Source organism: Pristiophorus japonicus, chromosome 16 (genome assembly GCF_044704955.1).
Source record: "Pristiophorus japonicus isolate sPriJap1 chromosome 16, sPriJap1.hap1, whole genome shotgun sequence".
In the NCBI taxonomy this organism is placed as follows: domain Eukaryota; kingdom Metazoa; phylum Chordata; class Chondrichthyes; family Pristiophoridae; genus Pristiophorus; species Pristiophorus japonicus.
Window position 1 is genome coordinate 61,271,529 of NC_091992.1, and position 25,154 is coordinate 61,296,682.

The window sequence follows — 25,154 nt, forward strand, 5'->3', positions numbered from 1 at the left end:
ATGGTGCCGGTGAGCTGAGCAGATTGTTCAGTGCACTCGAGCTGTGTGGTTCCCATGGTTAGCCCTCAGAAATGTAGCAATGACGTTTCATAAGAACGTAAGAAATAGGAGCAGGAGTAGGGCATTTGGCCCCTCGAGCCTGCTCCGCCATTCAACACGATCATGGCTGATCCGATCATGGACTCAGCTCCACTTCCCCACCCGCTCCCCTTAACCCCTTATTCCCTTATCGGTTAAGAAACTGTCTATTTCTGTCTTAAATCTATTCAATGTCCCGGCTTCCACAGCTCTCTGAGGCAGCGAATTCCACAGATTTACAACCCTCTGAGAGAAGAAATTTCTCCTCATCTCAGTTTTAAATGGGCGGCCCCTTATTCTAAGATTATGCTCCCTAGTTCTAGTCTCCCCCATCAGTGGAAACATCCTCTCTGCATCCACCTTGTCAAGCCCCCTCTTAATATTGAGGGCCAGTCATGCCCATAGTAATCTTGTTTTAAATCTTTAAAAATGATAAATAAATACGCTTAAAAGTACATGTGAGAATATTAAGCAGACACTCAAAAATCAGACGTTTGCAACCTTCTGGAAGGTGTGCACTTCCTGTCCGCAAACTTCACTTCCTGTTGTCACACTTCTGTCACATTTAACATTGTAAATTGCTTTGGGACATCCTGAGGTTGTGAAAGATGCTATTGAAATGCAAGTTTTTCAGTCCAGGATGTGTAGAACAAGTAAGGTTTATCATGCATGGTATTCAGTAACTGCAGGTTGCATATGGTGTCTCTGCGATCTCGAGCTCAGACATAACCACACTGTCCACAGATACAGCAGAGTAGCAATCTTGTAGGTTAGCTCTGGGACTGAGGCAGCTGTTACCCATCGAGACTCTTCGAAACAAAACGCAATAGGGAATTCTACAAATATATCCCAGTGGACTGAACAGTGTGCTTCACTAGAATGTTCTATAATAATTAGCCAAGGAACTCGAGAATCCATTTCCAAAACAGACAGTCCACTAGTTCCGTGCTGGGGCCTCACACTCATAAGAACATAAGAAATAGGAGCAGGAGGAGGCCATTTGGCCCCTTGAGCCTGCTCCGCCATTCAATAAGATCATGGCCGATCTGATCTTGGGCTCAGCTCCACTTCCCTGCCCACTCCCCATAACCCTTTACTCCCTTATCACTCAAAAATCTGTCTATCTCCACCTTAAATATATTCAATGACACAGCCTCCACAGCTCTCTGGGGTAGAGAATTCCAAAGATTCACGACCCTCAGAGAAGAAATTCTTCCTCATCTCCGTCTTAGAACATAAGAACATAAGAAATAGGAGAAATAGGGCCATACAGCCCCTCGAGCCTGCTCCGCCATTCAATATGATCATGGCTGATCCGATCATGGACTCAGCTCCACTTCTCTGCCCGCGCCCCATAACCCCTTATCCCCTTATCGGTTAAGAAACTGTCTATTTCTGTCTTAAATCCATTCAATGTCCTGGCTTTCACAGCTCTCTGAGGCAGCGAATTCCACAGATTTACAACCCTCTGAGAGAAGAAATTTCTCCTCATCTCAGTTTTAAATGGGCGGCCCCTTATTCTAAGATCATGCCCTCTAGTTCTAGTCTGCCCTATCAGTGGAAACATCCTCTCTGCATCCACCTTGTCAAGCCCCCTCATAATCTTATACATTTCGAAAAGATCACCTCTCATTCTTCTGAATTCCAATGAGTAGAGGCCCAGCCTACTCAACCTTTCCTCATAAGTCAACCCCCTCATCCCCGGAATTAACCTAGTGAACCTTCTCTGAACTGCCTCCAAAGCAAGTCTATCCTTTCGTAAATATGGAAATCAAAACTGCACGCAGTATTCCAGGTGTGGCCTCATCAATACCTTGTATAGCTGCAGCAAGACTTCCCTGCTTTTATACTCTAACCCCTTTGCACAATCCCTGCCATTACTTCTCTTAAGACCTTAAGATGCATGCCATCAGGTCCAGGGGATTTATCTGCCTTTAGCCCCATTATCTTACTGAGTACCACCTCCTTAGTGATTGTGATTGTGTTAAGTTCCTCCCTCTCTATAGCCCCTAGACTATCCACTGTCGGAATATTGTTAGTGTCCTCTACCGTAAAGACTGATACAAAATACTTGTTTAGAGTTTCTGTCATCTCCATGTTCCCCATTACTAATTCCCTGGTCTCGTCCTCTAAGGGACCAACCTTTACTTTAGCCACTCTTTTCCTTTTTCTATACCTATAGAAACTCTTGCTATCTGTTTTTATATTTTGCGCTAGTTTACTTTCATAGTCTATCTTCCCTTTCATAATCATTTTTTTAGTTGTTCTTTGCTGGCTTTTAAAAGCTTCCCAGTCTTCTGTCCTCCCACTAGTTTTGGCCACTTTGTATGCCCTTGTTTTTAATTGGATACCATCCTTTATTTCTTTAGTTAGCCACAGATGGCTGTCTTTTCTCTTACACTCTTTCCTCCTCACTGGAATATATTTTTCTTGAGAGTTGTGAAATATCTCCTTAAATGTATGCCACTGTTCATCAACCGTCTTACACTTGAATCTATTTTCCCAGTCCACTTTACCCAACTCTGCCCTCATACCTTCATAGGCGTCCCTTTATTCTGAAACGATGCCCCCTAGTTTGAGACTCCTCCACGAGGGGAGACATCCTCTCTGAATCTACCCTGTCAGCCCACCTCACCCCTTTACAAGTAACATTTCAAAGTATCACAACACAAGATGGTGCCGCATATGCCGAGTTGCATCATCTCGCTGGAACCAGCACGTTAGCAGAGGTTTTGTTTGTGAACATTTATCCCGGATTATGCAGATCAAAGACACCAAACTCTGGTCTCACCAGTACGCTACCCTGAAACATCACGTGAAAAGGACAAACTCGCATTGATATGCCTTTCACTAGCCCAGGATGTCCCAAAGCTCGCCGTGGCCAACAAAGTACTTTTTGAAGTGTGTTCACTGTTGAAATGTAGGAAAATGCAGCAGCCAATTTGAACGCAACAAGGTTCCACAAACAAGTGAGATAAGTTACCAGACAATCTGTTTTAGTGATGTTGGTTGAGGGTTAACCCGGTAAATCTCCTCTGTTCCTAGTGCCACAAGATCTTTTACCTCTGCCGCTTGGCCTCGTTTTAACATCTCATCCAAAAGACGGCATTACTGACAGTGCAGCACTCCCACGGGACAGCACGGGTAGCATCAGCCTAGACTATGTGCTCAAGTCTCCGAAGTGGGACTTAAATCCACGACCTTTTGACTCCGAGGCGAGAGTGCTACCCACTGGAAGCTGGAAGACATCACCAGTTATTGTCAGTTTGACTGGCTGGATAATGTTAGATTCTGGATCCACTCTGGTTTTGATATGAGCACTGTGTTGATGCCACAGAACAGAAACCAACAGGACTTTGAGGTTTGGGTAATGCAGCAACCAATATATGGGATCTTCGCAGCTTAAATGATTGAACTCCATAAACTTGAGGTCAAACTCTGCTGCCGGTGTCCTAACCCGTACCAAGTCCCGCTCACCCAGCACCCCTGTGCTCACTGACCTACATTGCCTCCCAGTTAAGCAACGCCTCGATTTTAAAATTCTCATCCTTATTTTCAAATCACTCATGGCCTCGCCCCTCCCTATCTCTGTAATCTCCTCCAATCCTACAACCCCCATCTCTGACCTCCACCTATTCTGACCACTTGAGCATCCCCGATTTTAATCGCTCCACCATTGGCGGCCGGCCCAAAGCTCTGGAATTTCCTCCTTAAACCTCTCCATCTCTCTTTCCATCTTTAAGACACTCCTTATCTGCCACAATATCTCCTTATGTGGCTCGGTGTCAATTTTTTTTTTATCACGCTCCTGTGAAGTGCCTTGGGATGTTTTACTACGTTAAAGGTGCTATATATACATAAGTTGTTGTTGTTGAATGGGTCTGCAGCACATAGGACAGTGCATTTAAAAATTGAGATGGCATGGGAGTGAAGGATCTGCATCTCGAAAGAACAGTTTTGCTAGATTACTGCAAGGAGCAGAATATAAAGCGGTTGTGTTCCCTGTGACTACATGGAACACTAAACAGTTTTGGAGCTGGTTCAGTAAATGTAACGCCGAAGCATTCGTGCCTTGAGCGAGCTTAGGAGCCAGACTTCCTGCTCCTGATTGTTATCCAATGACCCCATTATACTTTCTGATCACTTTCTGTGCACCTGCAAGCTAACGTTTAACAGTTTAAATATCAAACCCTTAAAACTCTCTCTTCACTTACTTCCTCAATTTAGATTGTACTCCCGTCTAGCATTCTCTTCTGCCTTACACTTTGTTAAACTGCATTGTGGCCACCTGCCTAATCATTGTTGGGTTTCACCATTAACTATGGCCTAGCCTTTCTGATTGTCATGCCAATGGTACCCCATTCATTTCAATGAGTTACTGTCATGGAATACTGCGTGCAGTTTTGGTTTCCATATTTATGAAAGGATATACTTGCTTTGGAGGCAGTTCAGAGAAGCTTCACTAGGTTGATTCCGGAGATGAAGCGGTTGACTTATGAGGAAAGGTTGAGGAGGTTGGGCCTCTACTCATTGGAATTCAGAAGAATGAGACTTATCGAAACGTATAAGATTATGAGGGGGCTTGACAAGGTGGATGCATAGAGGATGTTTCCACTGATGGGGGAGACTAGAACTAGGGGGTATAATCTTAGAATAAGGGGCCGCCCATTTAAAACAGAGATGAGGAGGAATTTCTTCTCTGAGTGTTGTAAATCTGTGGAATTCGCTGCCTCAGAGAGCTGTGGAAACATAGAAACCATGGAAAATAGGTGCAGGAATAGGCCACTCGGCCCTTCGAGCCTGCACCACCATTCAATATGATCATGGCTGATCATGCAACTTCAGTACCCCATTCCTGCTTTCTCTCCATTCCCCTTGATCCCTTTAGCCATCAGGACCACATCTAACTCCCTTTTGAATATATCTAATGAACTGGCCTCAACAACTTTCTATGGTAGAGAATTCCACAGGTTCATAACTCTCTGAGTGAATAAGTTTCTCCTCATCGCGGTCCTAAATGGCTTACCTCTTATCTTTAGACTGTGACCCCTGGTTCTGGACTTCCCCAACGTCGGGAACATTCTTCCTGCATTTAACCTGTCCAATCCCGTCAGAATTGTATATGTTTCTATGAGATCCCCTCTCATTCTTCTAAATTTCAGTGAATGTAAGCCTAGTCGATCCAGTCTTTCTTCATATGTCAGTCCTGCCATCCCGGGAATCAGTCTGGTGAATCTTCACTTCACTCCCTCAATAGCAAAAATGTCCTTCCTCAGATCAGGAGACCAAAACTGTACACAATATTCAAGGTGAGGCCTCACCAAGGCTCTGTACAACTATAGTAAGACCTCCCTGCTCCTATACTCAAATCACCTAGCTATGAAGGCCAACATGCCATTTGCCACCTTCACCGCCTGCTTATCTGCATGCCAACTTTCAATGACTGATGTACCATGACACCCAGGTCTCGTTGCACCTCCCCTTTTCCTAATCTGTCACCATTCAGATAATATTCTGCCTTCCTGTTTTTTCCACCAAAGTGGAGAACCTCACATTTATCTACATTATACTGCATCTGCCATGCATTTGCCCACTCACTTAAACTGTCCAAGTCACCCTGCAGCCTCTTAGCATCCTCCTCACAGCTCACACCACCACCCAGCTTAGTGTCATCTGCAAACTTGGAGATATTACATTCAATTCCTTCATCTAAATCGTTAATGTATATTGTAAATAGCTGGGGTCCCAGCACTGAATCTTGCGCCACTCTTTGCTTCCTGCCTGCCAACCAGTTCTCTATCCACATCAATACATTACCCCCAATACCATGTGCTTTAATTTTGCACACTAATTTCTTGTGTGGGACCTTGTCAAAAGCCTTTTGAGAGTCCAAATACACCACATCCACTCTACTAGTTACATCCTCACAAAATTCGAGAAGATTTCCCTTTCATAAATCCATGCTGACTTGGACCGATCCTGTCAGCGCTTTCCAAATGTGCTGCTATTACATCTTTAATAAGACGGGACATTGAATAAATTTAAGACAGAGATAGATAGTTTCTTAACCGATAAGGAAATAAGGGGTTATGGGGAGCGGGCGGGGAAGTGGAGCTGAGTCCATGATCAGATCAGCCATGATCGTGTTAAATGGCGGAGCAGGCTCGAGGGGCCAGGTGGCCTACTCTTGCTCCTATTTCTTATGTTCTTATGAAAACAAATCAAATTCTGAACAAACATGTCTGTGTCCACCTTCCGTGGGTTATCTCGGGGGCGGTGCCCTGACGACGCCCAGTATTAAAACACGGGGAGTCTGCAGCATTCCTCTCCACATAATCACCGAGAATGAGTCATGTTCGGGGAGTGCCATCGCCGTGTAAAACAATTGCCATTTAAACTATAATTGTATGTACCAATTAAGAACATAAGAATTAGGAGCAAATGTACGACCCCTCGAGCCTGCTCCGCCATTCAATAAGATCATGGCTGATCGTTGACCTCAACTCCACTCTCCTGCGCTGTCCCTGTATCCCTTGATTCCTCTAAACTCCAAAAATCTATCGATCACAGCCTTCATATATTCAGAGACTCAGCATCCACAGCCCTCTGGGGCAGAGAATTCCAAAGATTCACAACCCTCTGAGTGAAGAAATTCCTCCTTATCTCTGTCTGAAATGGCCGACCCCTTATCCCGAGACTGTACCCCCTAGTTCGAGACACTCCATCCAGGGGAAACAACCGCTCCGCATCTACCCTGCCAATCCCCTTCAGAATCTTGTATGTTTCACTGTGATCACCTCTCATTCTTCTAAACCCTGACTGACTAGCTACAATGTTATATAGTCGTTTGCATGGCTCAGTGGGTAGCCCTCTTGCCTCTGAGTCAAAGGGTTGAGGGTTCAAGCCCCACTCTACAGACTTGAGAAAAAATCTAACATGACACTGTAGTGCAGTACTGAGCGAGTGCTGCATTGTTGGATGGTGCCTTTCAGATGATATGGGCTGTCTACCCTCTTGGGTGGACGTAAAGGATCCCATGGCACTATTTCAAAGAAGTGCAAGGGAGTTCTCCCAGTGTCCTCGACAATATTTATCCCTCAACCGACGCCACTCAAAACAGATTGTCAGGTAATTTATCATATTGCTGTTTGGTGGGACCTTTCTGTCTGCAATTTGGCTGCTGCATTTCCTACATTGCAACTGTGTCTACACTTCAGAAGTACTTCATTGGCGGTAAAGTGCTTTGGGACGTCCTGAGATTATGAAAGATGCTTTATAAATGCAAGTCTTCAGTTGCGGAGAATCTGGTCTTCAGGTGCGTTGAACCAGACTGCCATCTGGGTCGGTCCTGACTTGGGCAACATTGTGTTGATATAAATGAGGCAGTGCTGCTACTGTTGGAGGTGCAGAGGCCAGAAGAGGTGCTGTCTCTGGTGTCCCTGGAATCTGACAAGGTGTGGATTGAAGGCTGAAAGCTAGTTGGTGATATTAGCGCAAACAACAAAACAACTTGTATTTATATAGCACCTTTAACGTAGCAATACTTCCAAAGGCGCTTCACAGGAGTGTTATAAAATAAAATTTGATACTGAGCCACATAAGGAGATGTTGGGGCAGATGACCAAAAGCTTGGTCAAAGAGGTAGGTTTTAAAGAGCGTCTTAAAGGAGGAAGGAGAGGTGGAGAGGTTTAGGGAGGGAATTCAAACAATTAACATCTGACATTTCCCAATCCGCTATTTTAAAAGAAAGAAATGATTGCATTTATATAGCGCCTTTCATGACCACCTTTGCAGCCAATGAAGTAATTTTGGAGTGCAGTCCCTGTTGTAATGTAGGAAACACGGCAGCCAATTTGCACACAGCAAGCTCCCACAAACAGCAGTGTGATAATGACCAGATAATCTGTTTTTTTGTCATAGAAACATAGAAAATAGGTGCAGGAGTAGGCCATTCGGCCCGTCGAGCCTGCACCACCATTCAATATGATCATGGCTGATCATGCAACTTCAGTACCCCACTACTGCCTTCTCCCCATACCCCCTGATCCCTTTAGCCATAAGGGCCACATCTAACTCCCTTTTGAATATATCCAACGAACTGGACTCAACAACTTTCTGTGGCAGGGAATTTCACAGGTTCACAACTCTCTGAGTGAAAAAGTTTCTCCTCATCTCGATCCTAAATGGCTTACCCCTTATCCTTAGACTGTGACCCTGGTTCTGGACTTCCCCTACATCGGGAACATTCTTCCTGCATCTAACCTGTCCAGTCCTGTCAGAATTTTATATGTTTCTATGAGATCTCCTCTCATTCTTCTAAATTCCAGTGAATATAAGCCTAGTCGATCCAGTCTCTACTCATATGTCAGTCCTGCCATCCCGGGAATGTTGATAAGTGGCGCTAATGCACAGATTTTCGCCTCTGGTACATTCCAGCGATCTAGTTTCCTCTTCGCAGGCCTGCACAACCTCCAGGGCAACGCCCATGGGCTAGAAACTGGCATGGAATGTGACTTTTTAACCAGGGTGGCTGTGTGGTTATTTGCCCCTCTGGGAGGAATCCTCCCTACAATGTAAATAGGTGGAATTCTATCGCATTGTAGCCAAGGGTGGGACTAACCATTTGATATTTGTGCCCAAACCGGCTGATCAACTCCCTCCCAGCCTGCTGTCCCTGGGAGTAGAGCACAGACCGTAGCCTTGCTCACATCGGCCTCCCAAGCTGCCTCTTATCCTTCAGATCTGGACAAGCACAAGGCTGAGTGACGCATTCAATCTCCACCATTGCTTTCCCTACCGCTACCAAGGCAACACTGAAGTAAATTCTCCCCGCAGTTGTGCACATTGCACACACCTTCCGAATACTGTGCCAGGAGCCTGGGGTGTTACACCACCGCTCGTTCCTCATCACACCATTGAAAAGCACTTGTGTTTTTGTGGCCAAGAATCAGGATTTTGGGCCTTGGGATTTGCCGTGCACTGTTGCACAAAAACAAATGACATTCTCACACAGCGACTATTTGTTCTCTGCTTCTGGGAATTCCATGCAGGAGCGATTAAAGAACAAGGATGTTGGCATTGGCCAGGTTCTGGTCGTTAATGAGTAACGAGGTATTATACTGGCCCGTTTTGGGAGAACAATGACTGATTTAGCATTTGCAAAACAAATTCGAACCATTAAAGCTACTCTGATGGAAAATGTTGCCTTGCATACAGATTGCTTGTTGTATTGGAAACAGTTTTCATAACAGTGAAGGGGGAACATGCACTCGGTATATGGACTGGGCATCATGGGTGGCACAAAGTTGTGCAAGTTGGCATACTGTTGTTTCACCTCTGATCCAGCCCTGACAGCTGGAATGAAAGCCTTCTCTCCCTCTCCTGGTTCTAACTTCTTAAGGGCCCTATTTAAATGTAATGTTAACCCAGTTGCTGGAGAGCTTACTGCCCCAATCTGTCCATAATCCAGCACTAATTGGCACTCACTCAGAGACCATCAGATAGCTGACGTGGCAAATGTGGATATGTGGATGTGACATTGCAGCGATAGGGAGGTTGCAGTTAAAACATGTTTACGGGAGGCATTACCTTACATCAGGTTATACGAACATAAGAAATAGCAACAGGAGTAGGCCATTCAATAAGATCATGGCTGATCTTCAACCTCAACTCCACTTTCCTGCACTATCCCCATATCCCTCGATTCCCTTAGTATCCAAAAATCTATCGATTTCTGTCTTGAATATACTCAACGGCTGAGCCTCCACAGCCCTCTGGGGTAGAGAATTCCAAAGATTCACCACCTTCTGAGTGAAGACGTTTCTCCTCATCTCAATCCCAAATGACCAATCCCTTATCCTGAGACAGTGACCCCTGGTTCTAGACTCCCCAGCCCGGGGAAACATCCTCCCTGCATCTACCCTGTTGAGCCCTGTAAGAATTTTGTGTTTCAATAAGATCACCTCTCATTCTTCTAAAATATAGAGAATATAGGCCTAGTCTACTCAATCTCTCCTCATAGGACAATTCCCCCATCCCAGGAATCAGTCTGGTGAACCTTCGTCCCTCTATGGCAAGTATATCCTTCCTTAGGTAGAGACCAAAACTGTACACAATACTCCAGGTGCGGTCTCACCAGGGCCCGATATAATTGCAGTAAGACGTCTTTACTCTTATACTCAAATCCTCTTGTAATAAAGGCCAACATACCATTTGCTTGCTTAATTGCTTGCTGTACCTGCATGTTAATTTTCAGGTGATTTGTGTACAAGGACGCCCAGGTCCCTCTGAACACCAACATTTCCCAATCTCTCTCCATTTAAAAAATACTCTGCTTTTCTATTTTTCCTACCAAAGTGAATAACTTCACATTTATCCACATTATATTCCACTTGCCATGTTCTTGCCCACTCACATAGCCTGTCTATATCCCCATGAAGCCTCTTTGCATCCTCCTCACAAATTACATTCCCATCTAGCTTTGTATGATCAGCAAACTTGGATATATTACATTTGGTCCCCTCATCCAAATCATTGATATAGATTGTGAATAGCTGGGGCCCAAGCACCGATCATTGCGGTACCCCACTAGTTACAGCCTGCCAACCCCAAAAATGACCCGTTTATTCCTACTCTCTGTTTTCTGTCCATTAACCAATCCTCAATCCATATTACCCCAATCCCATGAACCCTAATTTTGTTTAATAACCTCTTGTGTGGCACCTTATCAAATGCCTTCTGAAAATCCAAATACAACACATCCACTGGTTCCCCCCTTATCTATTCTGCTAGTTACATCCTCAGATTTGTCGAACATGATTTCCCTTTCATAAATCCGTGTTAACTCTGCCCAATCCTATTATTATTTTCTAAGTGCCCTGTTACATTTCCCTACTGCTGCTTTCAGGCTAACTGGTCTGTAGTTTCCCCTTTTCTCTCTCCCTCCTTTCTTAAATAGCGGGGTTACATTTGTACCTTGGGTCCTGTGTATTCTTCGATGTACAACATTTATATAGTGCCTTTAGTGAAATAAAACTCTCCCATGTAGTTGGAAACTAGTCTATTTGACTGCTGAGTGACCACGTCTAAAGTGATGGATGTGTATCTGTATGTGTATACAAGTCTTTCCCATTGGACATATGGAATGATGCTGACAGTAATTGTGGAGTAATTGTCTTCCCAACCAGAGATGGAAACAATGGGAAGCTCTGTGCCTAAAGGAGCAATGTGGAAATAAATTGTTGATGTGAAGGTGATGTTCAATTGAACCGTTTTCAGGGACTTCAAGTTCTTAGTCACCAAAAGCTACAAACCAAAATCTTGCCGTTGTCTCTTTTTTTGTTGTTGTCTTCAAGATGGAATCATTTTCCATGTTTGTGATTGGGTATTGGCACTAAGAACTCCCAGGTTGGCTATAGTTAAATTAGAGCCAGGCACATATTGAAACTCCATCCATACCTCGAGTAGTAAAACTCCTTCCAATCTTCTCCAAGTGCTTTGTGGACAACCACAAAGAGCAACCCAACTGCACTCCAGTCTCACACTGCGCCCCAAACAGCTGAATATAAAGTTAACTGCTTTGGCTGGAAATTGCCCTCTGTCCCATTTGGGGTGGATAATTCGAATTATCACCGCCCAGCAGGAGTTGGATGAAGAGGCGGAAAGTTCGGCACTTTAACTTTGTCACTGCCTCCCAGCACTTTGGGGCGGTATTTGGGGGCGGTGTAGGAGCAAGTTTGCGTCGGGAGCGGGGCGGTGTCTATCACCGTTGTGGTGATGATGTCAGCGCGATGCGGACGTGCCACATCACATTGACGTGTAACAACATCCCTGCCCTTCACTTAGAGGGGAGGGACGCTGTGAGGCCGAGCGGGGTCTCCTTAGCGCTCACTGAGAGGGGGCGGCTGGGCCAGCAGCTGCCATTGTCGGGCCGACTGCAGAGCTGGCCACCAATTAAAACAAAATGGCGGCCACGGCAGTACATCTTCCCCTTTAAGTGCGGCCGCACCGCCCAGTCACCGGAAGCTTCCCGTCTCGCGAAGCTGTCAGGGGTACCGACCGGTGGTGGCCGCGCTCCTGCGGGGTCATTTCTCCCGCGGGCCGGAGAAGGGGTTGCAGCCCCGGACTGGGCGGAAACATGGGGCGCGGTGGAAACTCGCGATCCGGGGACAATTGCCGATGAGTCACATCCTCCGCCTGCGTACCCGGTCAGTAAGGCCTTACCGCCCCCTTGCCACCTCTTGAAGGCGGTAACGGGCCTTTAAAAGGGGGGCAATTTCACAAATGAAGATATTTTTCAAACATTCAAATTTTCAAAGCGCTAACACTTTTTAAAAGCAATAGTGACCCTGAAATTCCACTTGGGGGGCTTCCTTCGGACAAACCCCTCTGGCCCCAAATTTTTTTGTGAAAGTACCTAGTGGTCCCAGAGGCGCCTTTGATTGCGGTCAGAGACCTTCTCTTCCCGCGCATTGCAGCGTGCCCCCATCTTTGAGGTATGTACGGAGAAGCTGGAGTCACGCGGGGCTGGACAGCCAAGATGCACCGTCATCTTTCACGGCTGATTGAGGTGCCGAAAAATATAAAAATGGCAGGTGGGTGCATGACCAATGGTTTAAGGTCCACGGAAGGGGTTCCATTGTTTCTAAGGGGGGGAGGGAATAAAATCAGAGCAGGTTCCATACCTGGTTCATTTTCACCCCCGTGTGTGCAGAAAGTAATCAGCGTGAGTTTTGGGAACAGACTGTACAGGGAACCGCTGATAATCAGGAGAACGGCAAGCACTTTGCTCGATGTATTACTTCAGTTCGGGTTATTTTACCGTGGTCTTGGTTTGATTGGAACTCTCTTTCTTCTTTCTCAGTTGGTGACAAAGTCCCTGCTGACATCAGGATCATCAGCATCAGGTCAACAACCCTCCGGGTGGACCAGTCCATTCTCACAGGTGAGGATCTTCACTGGGTGCAGGCCAGAGTCCACCCCCAGCGTGGACACATGATCAATTCCATCTAATGTTAAAATAAAGTCAGTCGCATCCATCCAGGCTTCATCGGATTGGGCACTGGTCCCGATCTGTTTAGTTATAGTGATCTGATGGTGTATTGATGTAGAGTTATAGATGTGTTTTGTCTGGCCCTTTGATAGTTCTGTTGCTACATCTGGAGTAGCCTGTGTTTGGTGTCATGTTTTTTAAAAATTCATTCACGGTAAGGCCAACATTTATTGCCCGTGAGAAGGTGGTGGTTTGCGAGGCCGAGTTAACCGGTCTGGAGACACGTATAGGCCAGATAGGTAAAGACGGCAGATTTCCTTCCCTAAAAGACATTAGTGAACCAGATGGATCTTCATAACAATAGCTCCATGTCACCATTACTGCTATTTAATTCCCAATTTATTTAATTAACTGAATTTTAAATCTCCAAGTTGCTGTGGTGGAATTTGAACTCGGATCTCTCTGCTACTCTTCCCATTGTGTTCCCAAGTGAATGTTATTATGTCGAAGATCAGGAAGTAGAAAGGAATTGCCTCTCCACACAAGAAGGTTTCTTGTTGATTTCCAAAAGAGCCTAGATGTCTGCTGTGAGGAACCATGGTATAACACTCACCGGTAGGCTGGGCAGGACGCTAGGCCTGATGGCCACAGCCTGAGGCAGCATTACACGCAGCATTCACAGTGCTCAGGATGATCACTAATCTGCTTCATTCACATCAAACTCCTGTTGCATGGACCAGGAGGTCCCCTGCCAGAGCCAGACTGCCAGTCCGGATTCAGTGTCACCTTTGGGCCAGATCCCGGTCATGGTCCAATGCAACTATTCTTTTCACAGCGCCTGCTTTTGATCCCAGTTCTAGTCCCCATCTCCACTCTGTAGAAGACCCTGTCCCAGGATTAGTCCCTGTGCACTTGGAACGTGCGCTTTGTTCTAAGAAAGCCTTTGATTTACTACTCATAATCCAGAACAAACTCCTGAAATCTTTAGCGCCCCCCACCCCCCCCCACCCACCCCCCCCCACCCTTGTGCATTAAGGCAGTCATCGATTCAGCTGCGCACAATAAAAAAAGATTTGCATTTATATAGCGCCTTTCACAATCTCAGGATGTCCCAAAGCGCTTTACAGCCAATTAAGTACTTTTGAAAGTGTAGTCACTGTTGTAATGTAGGAAACGCGGCAGCCAATTTGCGCACAGCAAGCTCCCACGAACAGCAATGAGGTAATGGCCTGATTGTCTATTTAGGTGATATTAGTTGAGGGATAAATATTGAGCAGGAAAATAGAGGAACCCCCCTCCACCCCTGCCCCAACCCCTGACTCCCTGCTTTTCCAACCCCATTTAATGTGATGCCCAGGCTTCTGTTGATCTTGTTCAGAATCAGCCAATCACAGGTATAGCAAGGAAGCATGTGACCTACCACTGAAGCAGGGTTACATCACCAGGCTGCCATCAACGTTGACCATCTAAGCTTAATACAAACAGGGTACAACTGCTTGTGGGCAGAATGCTAAGTTATAACTGGAGCCGGCACCATGAATTGCTGGCAAGGTGCCGTGCCATTAGTACCTGGGGAATGGGAGCGCCATGCTACACTGCACTGTTCAAGAAACGTACAGCATAGACTGATCCGACAACTCTGCTACTTAATGAACCGGATACACATCTTAAAAGTTCTAGGATGTTTAATTAAAATAGACATTTCTAGGAGTAACCTCACCAAGTATCTGACTGGGGGGCGTTTGTGATTCATTATGCAGCATTGTTGTGTTAACAAAGAGGCCTGTATTCTTTCTGTGAGCTTGAGGCAAAGTTAAGCCAATACTTACATGGCTGCAGTACCTGTGTTACTGCTCCGAACACCACATTTCTGAGACACTTCTGCCAGCGAACTTGAGCGACATTCATCAAAATGAAGCTGTTGGGAACCATTATCGGAACTGCTAGCTGAGGTTGTGAGAGTGAGGGCAGGCAGGGGCCTGGTACAAAAGGCAGAAGGTCTGAAGACACTGCTTTACAAGAAAACTGTTCCGATTTGACTTCAGATTAAAAACCCTTGTATAGTTTTCCATTCCTTCCTTCCACGCCCCCCGCAGTGTTTTTTGAATGGTGCGATCCCAGGAATAGCAGGACCGTTTTCCGGTCGGAAGGGTTTCCAAATAATGCCACCTGCATAATGAGCTCACCGCTTGGCACGTGTCGAGTTTGGCACCACGACACCATCAATCTCAACTCTGGGAGCTGCTTGTTTTCTTACTTGCAAGCGGAAAATAAATGATGGCAAGTCCGATGATTCAGTATAAATCAGGGAGTGCTGAGTTGCATTAACTTTGCTTCAAATAACTCGAGTCTTTTTTTTGGGGCAATTCTTTGTTTTTCGAATTACGCAAAAATATCACGAAGAGAGAGGAAAAAAAAAATCAAAGGATTAGTGTCTTTAAAGAAAGTCAGAAGCGAAACTTTTGAATACGGAGGTTTGTAAATCATTTCACAAATGCGTTTGCGTGTTCAGTGTGAACCGCAAGAATGAAAGGGATTGGGTTGCCAAGCAAGGTGTCTGCTTTCCAGTTCTCCTCCTCGTCTCGGAGGCTTCCGGAAGCCTCGTCCTGTTCGCCGCGTGGGATGGGAATGCTGAGCCACGTGAGCAGGCGGAGTTAGTTAGTACCAGCTCCTGAGCCAAACCCAGGCTGGGCATAGTGGTCCAGTTCACCATCATCATCATCATCATAGCTGCTCCCTCGAAGCGAGGATGACTTGCTTCCACGCCAAAAAAGGATGAGTTCACAGGTGTTTCAATGAAGGACCCGAACTACATCCTGAAGGGTGAAGGATGCCGGTGCGTGGCTTTTTTTAACGTGGGGTGGCCGTTGCACACCAGCCACCACACGGGCTTGACAGAGCTAGGTCTTGGTCCAGTGGCAAGGATTACCCAAGACAACTGGAGACCGGCTCTTCTGCACGGACCTAGTGTGCGCACATATCGCAGTGTGGGCTGGCCCGTGCTGCCCCTGGGCCCTTGGCCCCGAGCTCACGCCTCTCCTTGGCCCCAATCACATCCCTCCTGCTGTACGTGCCCACGCTCCAATCACCGACCTGGATCTTGATGATGTCACTCTTTGTTGCCGTCGGCCTCCTGCACCAGCTCATGCTGTACCTTGCCCTGGGAAGCCCCCACGATGCCCATGGCCACCTCTCACTGCTCCTTTTATGGCCCCAACCTGCCACTGATGGTCTCTCGCAGGTCGGGGCCTCCACGTTCCACCAATTCAACATGGCCATCGACCAACAGCGGACAGGTGGAAGCATGTGCCCGATGTAGATCGGAAAAGGATTCCTGCTCTAAATCTCTTTTATAATACAACTGAGTAATTCTTCAGGGCTAAGATACACTGCCACCCGTGCAGCGAATCAGGTATCAGGTGAAACGTTTCAAAATAAGAGAGTTGGAGAGATTCCTGCTTCAACAGGGGACTTTGGTTATGAGGGTTTGGCATTGGGAAAGGGAAAGGGAAGGGGTTAAGGGATTTACAGTGCTCCTGAATGACTGGCTGAGTTCGATGGGATGAATGGTCTCTAAACCTCCTCTGCTCTGTTCTGTCTTAATTTGTGACGTCGACCAATGGATCATCAAGAGGCAATCCAACCCATAACCCCCTGACTGGTAAAATCTGGTGATGGCTTGGGGAGCAACATTAATCTGGCGACAGATAGCCAGGAGTTGTCGGCAAGCCAAGGTGGCCCTCCCTCTTCCATGAGCAGGCAGTACCCACCATTTCAGACAAAAATAAGGCTCCACACTGCAAATATTCAAATAATGGACCTCATTCCGGCTGGACAACAGTTACTGAGCTGGGTTGATAACTAACACTGTGCTGGGCGCATACTGACTAAAACCTAGCAAAAATCATCACCTCAGGTTTTAGTGAAGGGCCCACTACGTACCTGAATTGTTGGCTTGCTCCCTGAACATTTCGGCTGGGGATTCAACTTGAGAGTGATCAGGTCAGGCTGGGGAGTTTAGCCGTTAACAAACCGTGATGTGGGAGCGAGTGACGTTTAGTTGCATTGCACATCCTTTGTGAGTCATCGGCTACCAGCCCCTCAGTGCAGGATCGGTCATTGTGAGCTCTTGCCTGTGCTCCGTGACAATCAATTTGCATTAAAATGAACCTTTCATTCAGTAAACCGAATCTAACAAAGGAAGGTTAAACCAGTCGATTGGATTCTACTCTTGTGCCTGGTTATAGTTTGAAACGAGTGTAGTTGTTCACAAAGTTCATCAGTCACTAATTAAATGCATCTTATACCGGCTCCCAAAAATAAAATGGCCGACTGCAAGTGGGCACAAATACGTCGGTATAGAAACTGTGCAGGAAACGACAGACGCAGCTTAGAAATCAATTAACCAATTCAGTGCTGGGTGGGAGCAGTGTTACCTACCTCTTGGAATCCAGCCTTCCATTGCTGCAGTCTACTCCAGCCCAGATAAATGGGATGAAAGTCTCTTCTGTCATCTGGCTGTAGGGTTCCTTACGTGAGATAAGTTTGGGTAGTTTCATACAAGCCCGTCGCGCGAAACAGGCCCCAGGTTGGTTTATTCGGCCTCTGAGCTGCCACAGGGGAAGCTGGTGTGGGAATTGGAGCATGCTGTTGGGCCAGTGTGGAAGGGCCTGTACAGAAGCCTCCCTGATAAAATGCAACATCCCCACCGACACCTGGGAGTCCCTGGCCAAAGACCGCCCTAAGTAGAGGAAGAGCATCCGGGAGGGCGCTGAGCACCTCGAGTCTCATCGCCGAGAGCATGCAGAAACCAAGCGCAGGTAGCGGAAGGAGCGTGCGGCAAACCAGTCCCAACCTGTCTGCCCCACCTGTGACAGAGACTATAATTCCTGTATTGGACCGTACAGCCACCTGAGAACTCACTTTTAGAGTGGAAGCAAGTCTTCCTTGATTCCGAGGGACTGCTGTGATGATGATGATGTACAGTCTGAACATTGTGAGCCTGATCGCAATGCTGACATTGAGCACCCAAAATTCCCCAGAATGAGGAGCCCCTCACCTTTTAGAGCAAAACAAAATCGCGAAAGGTCGTTAAGAGATTAGATGAAAAGAAACCCAGTTGATGACTTTACGGATTGGTTAGGCTGGGATCTTGCTCACTGCCCATTGGTCTGACGGCCTCAGATTGTGAAATGTTCTCAATGATTGCTCCGTGAGATGGCAGAGGGGGTGGTGTAACTTCAACAAGATTTTGAGAATGGTTGACACTGTTTATCTTAACGATTTTGATCAGTGACGGGCTGCTTCATCTAAATGTCCAAGGTGCAAGTTGAAAGATGAGCATGTTAATTGTGTGACACTTCCGATTGGGAACTGGTGGCAGATTGATGTCTGTCTTTGAAGATGATCTGATTCATCATGGTTATATCATTATGGGATATTCTGGGAATATCACCAGGTTGAAATTCAGAAAGTATTCTATTAAAGTATGAATTTATCCATAAATTCTTCTTCCATAAAACTGCACTCGTTCAGAAGTCATCATCACCACAGGCAGTCCCTTGGAATCGAGGAAGACTTGCTTCCACTCTTAAAATGAATCCTTAGGTGGCTGAACAGTCCAATACGAGAACCACAGTCCCTGTCACAGATGGAACAGATAGTCGTTGAGGGTAAGGGAGGGTGCGACTGGTTTGCCGCATGCTCCTTCCGCTGCCTGCGCTTGATTTCTGCATGCTCACGGCGACGATAGACGATACTCGAGGTGCTCAGCACCCTCCCAGATGCACTTTCTCCAATTAGGGCGGTCTTTGGCCAGGGTCTCCCAGGTGTCAGTGGAGATTTGCACTTTATCAGGGAGGCTTTGAGGGTGTCCTTGTAACGTTTCCTCTGCCCACCTTTGGCTGGTTTGCCGTGAAGGAGCTCCGAGTAGAGCGCTTGGTTTGGGAGTCTTGTGTCAGGCATGCGAACAATAGTTGTTCAGAAGTACCAGAGTAGTGTAAGCATTACCCTTCCTCTGCTCCTCCGTTACCTGTTATTGCTAGTAGTATTGAGGTTTCGATTCACATGGCTGCAGTGCGGATCCTGTGTTTTAGTCACACACAGTACACGGTGGTCCCCTCATAGGCCCTCCGGATATTGCCGCACTTGCCCTGCTTTATATGTTCCCTATTTCCTCACAGTGACTCTTTGTTTTCTGTGTCCAGGGGAATCGGTGTCTGTCATCAAGCACAGTGACCCTGTACCTGACCCTCGAGCTGTCAACCAGGACAAGAAGAACATGCTGTTTTCGGTACGTATGAGAGAAGCCGCGACGAAGCCATTTTGTTGGGTTGCAGGAAGTTGTGTTCTTGTCCTTGTCCCGGTTTGCAAGGTGGAGATCATGCAGTGAATTCCATTAATGGCCGAGACTCTGAGCCCAGCTGGAGGGGAACATGCAGAACCTGCATGGGGGAGTGAGCAAAGGGAAGCCCAACTGCAGCTCAAAACCGGACAGTCAGGCCTCACGCAATGAAACCAATTCATCACTTTGACAAAACCCTGTGCTTTGTGAGTCTCTAATGGTGGTCAGTATACTGTGGTGGGAATGTTGAGGCGAAGACCATCGATGCCTTTAAGGGGAAACTGGATAGGTACATGAGGGAGAAAGGAATAGAAGAATATGTTGACAGGGTGGGATGAAGTAACAATAACTTGTATTTTTAACTAGCACAAAATATAAAAATGGAGTTTCTACAGGTACATAAAAAGGAAAAGTGGCTAAAGTAAATGTTGGTCCCTTAGAGGAAGAGACTGGGGAATGAATAATAGGGAACAGGGAAATGGCAGAGACTTTGAACAAATATTTTATATCGATCTTCATGGTAGAAGACACTAAAAACATCCCAATAATGGATAATCAAGGGGCTATAGGGAGGGAGTAACTTAATACAATCACTATCACTAAAGAAGTAATTCTCGGTAAAATAATGGGACTAAAGGTGTACAAGTCCCCTGGACCTGATGCCTTGCATCCGAGGGTCTTAAAAAAAGTGGCTGCAGAGATAGTGGATGCATTGGTTGTAATCGACCAAAATTCCCTGGATTCTGGGGCAGTCCCAGCGGATTGGAAAACCGCAAATGTAATGCCCCTATTTAAAAAAGGAGACAGATAGAAAGCGGAAAACTATAGACCAGTTAGCCTGACATCTGTCGTTGGGAAAATGCTGGAGTCCATTATTAAGGAAGCAGTAGCAGGACATTTGGAAAAGCATAATTCAATCAAGCAGAGTCGTCATAGTTTTATGAAAGGGAAATCATGTTTGACAAATTTGCTGGAGTTCTTTGAGGATGTAATGAACAGGGTGGATAAGGGGGGAACCAGTGAATGTGATGTGTTTGGATTTCCAGAAGGCATTCGATAAGGTGCCACATAAAAGATTACTGCACAAGATAAAAGTTCACGGGTTGGGGCTAATATGTTAGCATGGACAGCGGATTGGCTAACTAACAGAAAACAGAGAGTCATTTTCTGGTTGGCAAACAGTAACTGGTGGGGTGCCATAGGGATGGGTCCTCAACTATTTACAATCTATATTAATGACTTGGATGAAGGGACCGAGTGTAATGTAGCCAAGTTTGCTGATGATACAAAGATGGGAAAGCAAATTGAGAGGAGGACACAAAAAATCTGCAAAGGGATATAGACAGGCTAAGTGAATGGGCAAACATTTGGCAGTTGGAGTATAATGTGGGAAAATGTGAGGTTATCCACTTTGGCATAAAAAATAGAAAAGCAAATTATAATTTAAATGGAGAAAAATTGCAAAGTGCTGCATTACAGAGGGACCTGGGGGTCCTTGGGAATGAAACACATAATGTTAGTGTGCAGGTACAGCAAGTGGAATGTTGGCCTTTATTGCAGGGTGGATGGAGTATAAAAGCAGAGAAGTACAGGGTATTGGTGAGGCCACACCTGGAGTACTGCGTATAGTTTTGGTCTCCGTATTTAAGGAAGGATATACTTGCATTGGAGGCTGTTCAGAGAAGGTTCACTAGGTTGATTCCGGTGATGAGGGGGTTGACTTATGAGGATAGGTTGAGTAGTTTGGACCTATACACATTGGAGTTCAGAAGAATGAGAGGTGATCTTATTGAATCATATAAGATAATGAGGGGGGGCTCGATAAGGTGGATGCAGAGAGGATATTTCCACTCATAGAGGAAACTAAAACTAGGGGACATAGTCTCAGAATAAGGGCCGCCATTTAAAACTGAGATAAGGAGGAATTTCTTCTCTCAGATGGTTGTAAATCTATGGAATTCTCTGCCTCAGAGAGCTGTGGAGGCTGGGTCATTGAATATATTTAAGGCAGAGATAGACAGATTTTTGAGCGATAAGGGAATAAAGTGTTTATGGAGAGCGGGGGGGGGGAAGTGGAGCTGAATCCATGATCAGATCAGCCATGATCGTATTGAATGGCGGAGCAGGCTCGAGGGGCCAACTGGCCTACTCCTGCTCCGATTTCTTATGTTCTTATATAGCACCTTTAACATAGTGAAACTTCCCAAGGCGCTTCACAGGAGTATTATACGCCAAAAATTTGGCACCGAGCCATAAGTATTAATTTGCGCAGGTGAACAAAAGCTTGGTCAAAGAGGTATGTTTTATGGAGTGTCTTGAAGGAGGAATGAGAGGCGGAGAGGTTTAGATAGGTATTTCCGGAGCTTGGGGCCCAGGCAACAGAAGGCACGGCCACTAATGGTTGAGCGATTACAATTAGGAGGGCAGAATTAGAGGGTTGTGGGGCTGGAGGAGATTGGGAGGGGTGAGGCAATGGAGGGATTTGAAAACAAGGGTGAGAATTTTGAAATTGAGGCATTGCTTAACCGGAAGAGCACAGGGGGTGATGGGTGAGTGACACTTGGTGTGAGTTAGGACACGGGCAGTCGAGTTTTAGATCACCTCTAGTTTACGGTGGAGGGAGGCTCGAGTGGAGCATAAATACGGGCACAGACCTGTTGGACTGAATGGCCTATTTCTGCGCTGTAAAATTCTATGTAGAATACTGTCTCAGCGCATGGACTTTAAGGTGAGGTTGTAAAATGAATAGATGAGAAGATGGAGGGGAAGCCGAAATAGAGTAAGGAGGGAAAATAAAATCAACAGTTTGGAGAAAGCCAAACCTAATTTAGTAAAAGTAGAAGAGCCGGTATGAGAGGAGCCTTTCCTTTCCTCGTGTTGTCGGGCACCAGACTCCTGATTATTGGGGTCACTGCGCAGGACTGGCTGCTCATGGTTACCGCGTTGCAACAGGAAGCCTTAATTTGATGGCACAGCCAAAGGCCCACATTTCATGGGTCTGCGCTGCCATCAGTGCTTTTTGGTTGGGTCATTTATACTCAGTTCCTCAAGGAACTATGTGTTTGTTGTCGGCTACCCTTCTCCAATGTAGAGGCACCTATGGTGCAGTCTGTTCTGGCTCGGATAGGTGCGGGCTGACTATAGCAACACAGCAGATTAGGCAGGTCTGCAGCGACTCCGTTTATCATCTGTAATATAAAAACAGGAAGTCAATCTGATGGACATCCTCGGTCATCTTTTGCTTAACCATCGGTGGCCGTGCCTTCAGCTGCTTGGGCCCTACGCTCTGGAATTCCCTTCTTGAACCTCTCCGCCTCTCTACCTCCTCTCTTCTCTTTTAAAACACTCCTTAAAACTGACCTCTGTGACCAAGCTTTTGGTTGCCTGTCAGGAATATCGAGGCGTTGCTTAACCGGGTTGCTTATGGGAGACTGGAACTAGGGGACATCATCTTAGAATAAGAGGCCACCATTTAAAACTGAGATGAGGAGGAATTTCTTCTCTGAGGGTTGTAAATCTGTGGAATTCACTGCCTCAGAGAGCTGTGGAAACTGGGACATTGAATAAATTTAAGACAGTGATAGACAGTTTCTTAACCGATAAGGGATGAAGGGGTTGTGGGGAGCGGGCGGGGAAGTGGAGCTGAGTCCATGATCAGATCAGCTATGATCGTGTTAAATGGCAGAGCAGGCTCGAGGGGCTATGTGGCCTACTCCTGCTCCTATTTCTCTTGTTCTTATCTAATATCTCCTTATGTGACTCGTGGTCAAATTTTGTTTGATAGCGTTCAGTCGATTCTAGTGATCAACCCTCCCAATCCCAGGCCAGCAACCATCGATCACCACAGGGCAGAGCTGCACTTTGAGGTTGCAGGAAGCCCACACTCCCATCCGTCTGAAAGGGAAGCCGAGGGTGTGATCTGACCCACCACCTATTGCACTGCCCTGTGGAGGAGGAAGGGTGCATTATGTGCAGAGGGAGCGGGATAGGGAGGCTTACCTTTAGAGCCTCGGCCTCCTACACTGTTCCAATGAAGCTCAACGCAAGCTCGAGGAGCAGCACCTCATCTTGCGATTAGAAACTTTACAGCCTACGAGACTCAAACTCGAGTTCAACAATTTCAGACTGTGACCTCCGCCCACATTTAGTTCCCCTCCCTCCCATTTTTCTTTACAAATCCCCCCCTTCCCCTTTCTATTTTTATTTCTCTCTTGTTTCCACGGCGGCTGGTAATTATTCCGCCATTCACACCCTATCTAGACTCGTCTTTTGTTTCCTAACTTGTGCCATTACCGTCTCAATTTGGCCCATCATCCCCTTTTGTCTCTCAAATCTCTCCTGCCTTCCACCCAATCACAGACCTTCCCTTCTGTCCTCTCCCCCCCCCCCCCCTTTACACTCCCCCTACATTTCCTTAAGAATCTGTTACATCTCGAACTTTTCCAATTCTGACGAAGGGTCACAGACCTGAAACGTTAACTCTGTTTCTCTCTCCACAGATGCTGCCTGACCCGCTGAGATTTCCAACATTCTCTGTTTTTATTTCAGGTTCCAGCATCCGCAGTATTTTGCGTTTGCATTACCTTTTGAGCCGGTGGGGGAGGGGTTAAGAATTAGCATGGCGGAGGAAAAAAAGAGAGAAAATTAGACAGGTGAAAGGTGCCCGTGAGTAAGGTGGGACAGGACGAGGTTCAAGTGATTATATACAAACCCATCAAGCTTTAGCAGTAAGAGTCAGGCACGAAAAGCACTAATTACAGCAGAGGGGGATGATGTCATAGCTTTGACATAAACTTGGCTGCAGCGTGGACAGGATGGGGAATTCAACATTGATTGGCTGCAAAAAAATTCAGAAGAGGTAGAGAAAGCAAAAGGAGAGGAAGGGCAGTTAGTAACTAAGGACGGGACCCCACAGTGGTAGAGAGAGAGAGGCCAATAATGAAGCTGTTTTGAAGAGTTCTGGATTGAGATGAGAAATAAGAAGGGTTCTGTGACAACATTGTGTGCCCATTATAGACTGCCAAACAGTGAGAAAGATATTAGGGAATTTCGAAGGGTTTTCCAGAAGTAAAAGCACTGGAGCAATAGAGGCCTTGCATTATTCAGAGCTGTCACAAGCAGTTTAGTGAGTCTGTACAAGGTGAATGAGGAAAGATGAGGATCCTAGAGCTGGTTCCAGGAAATGAGCTGCAAGTAAAATGACCTGAAAGAAAGACTTTGATTGAAATAGCGCCTTTCACGACCACCGGACGTCCCAAAGCGCTTTACAGCCAATGAAGTACTTTTGGAGTGCAGTCACTGTTGTAATGTAGGAAACTCGACAGCCAATTTGTACACAGCAAGCTCCCACACACAGCAATGTGATAACGACCCAGATAATCTGTTTTTGTGATGTTGATTGAGGGATAAATATTGGCCCCAGGACACCGAGGATAACTCCCCTGCTCTTCTTTGAAATAGTGCCGTGGGATCTTTTACATCCACCTGAGAGATGCATAGCAGCTCGATTTAATGTCTCATCCGTAAGCCCACACCACCGACAGTGCAGCACTCCCTCAGCACTGCACTGGAGTGTCAGCCTAGATTTTTGTTCTCAAGTCCCTGGAGTGGGACTTGAACCCACAACCTTCTGACTCAGAGGCGAGAGTGCTGCCCACTGAGCCATGGCTGAAGCAAAGGAATGTTCTGGCCAGGAGTAAAAGGACCACGTCAAAGGACAGATTTCCATAGATTAAGGAAATT

The 25,154-nt window shown here is 46.3% G+C and overlaps 1 protein-coding gene across 2 annotated transcripts in view; it reads left to right on the plus strand.

Annotated features, from left to right (window-relative positions):
• Positions 1–25,154, plus strand: part of atp2a3 (ATPase sarcoplasmic/endoplasmic reticulum Ca2+ transporting 3) — a 264,096-nt gene that overhangs the window by 92,223 nt on the left and 146,719 nt on the right. For both annotated transcript variants that reach the window (XM_070857381.1, XM_070857380.1), the window contains exons 6-7: positions 12,941–13,021; positions 19,276–19,361. In XM_070857381.1, coding sequence (XP_070713482.1) covers positions 12,941–13,021; positions 19,276–19,361 — 167 coding nt within the window. The remainder of the gene's footprint in view (positions 1–12,940; positions 13,022–19,275; positions 19,362–25,154) is intronic.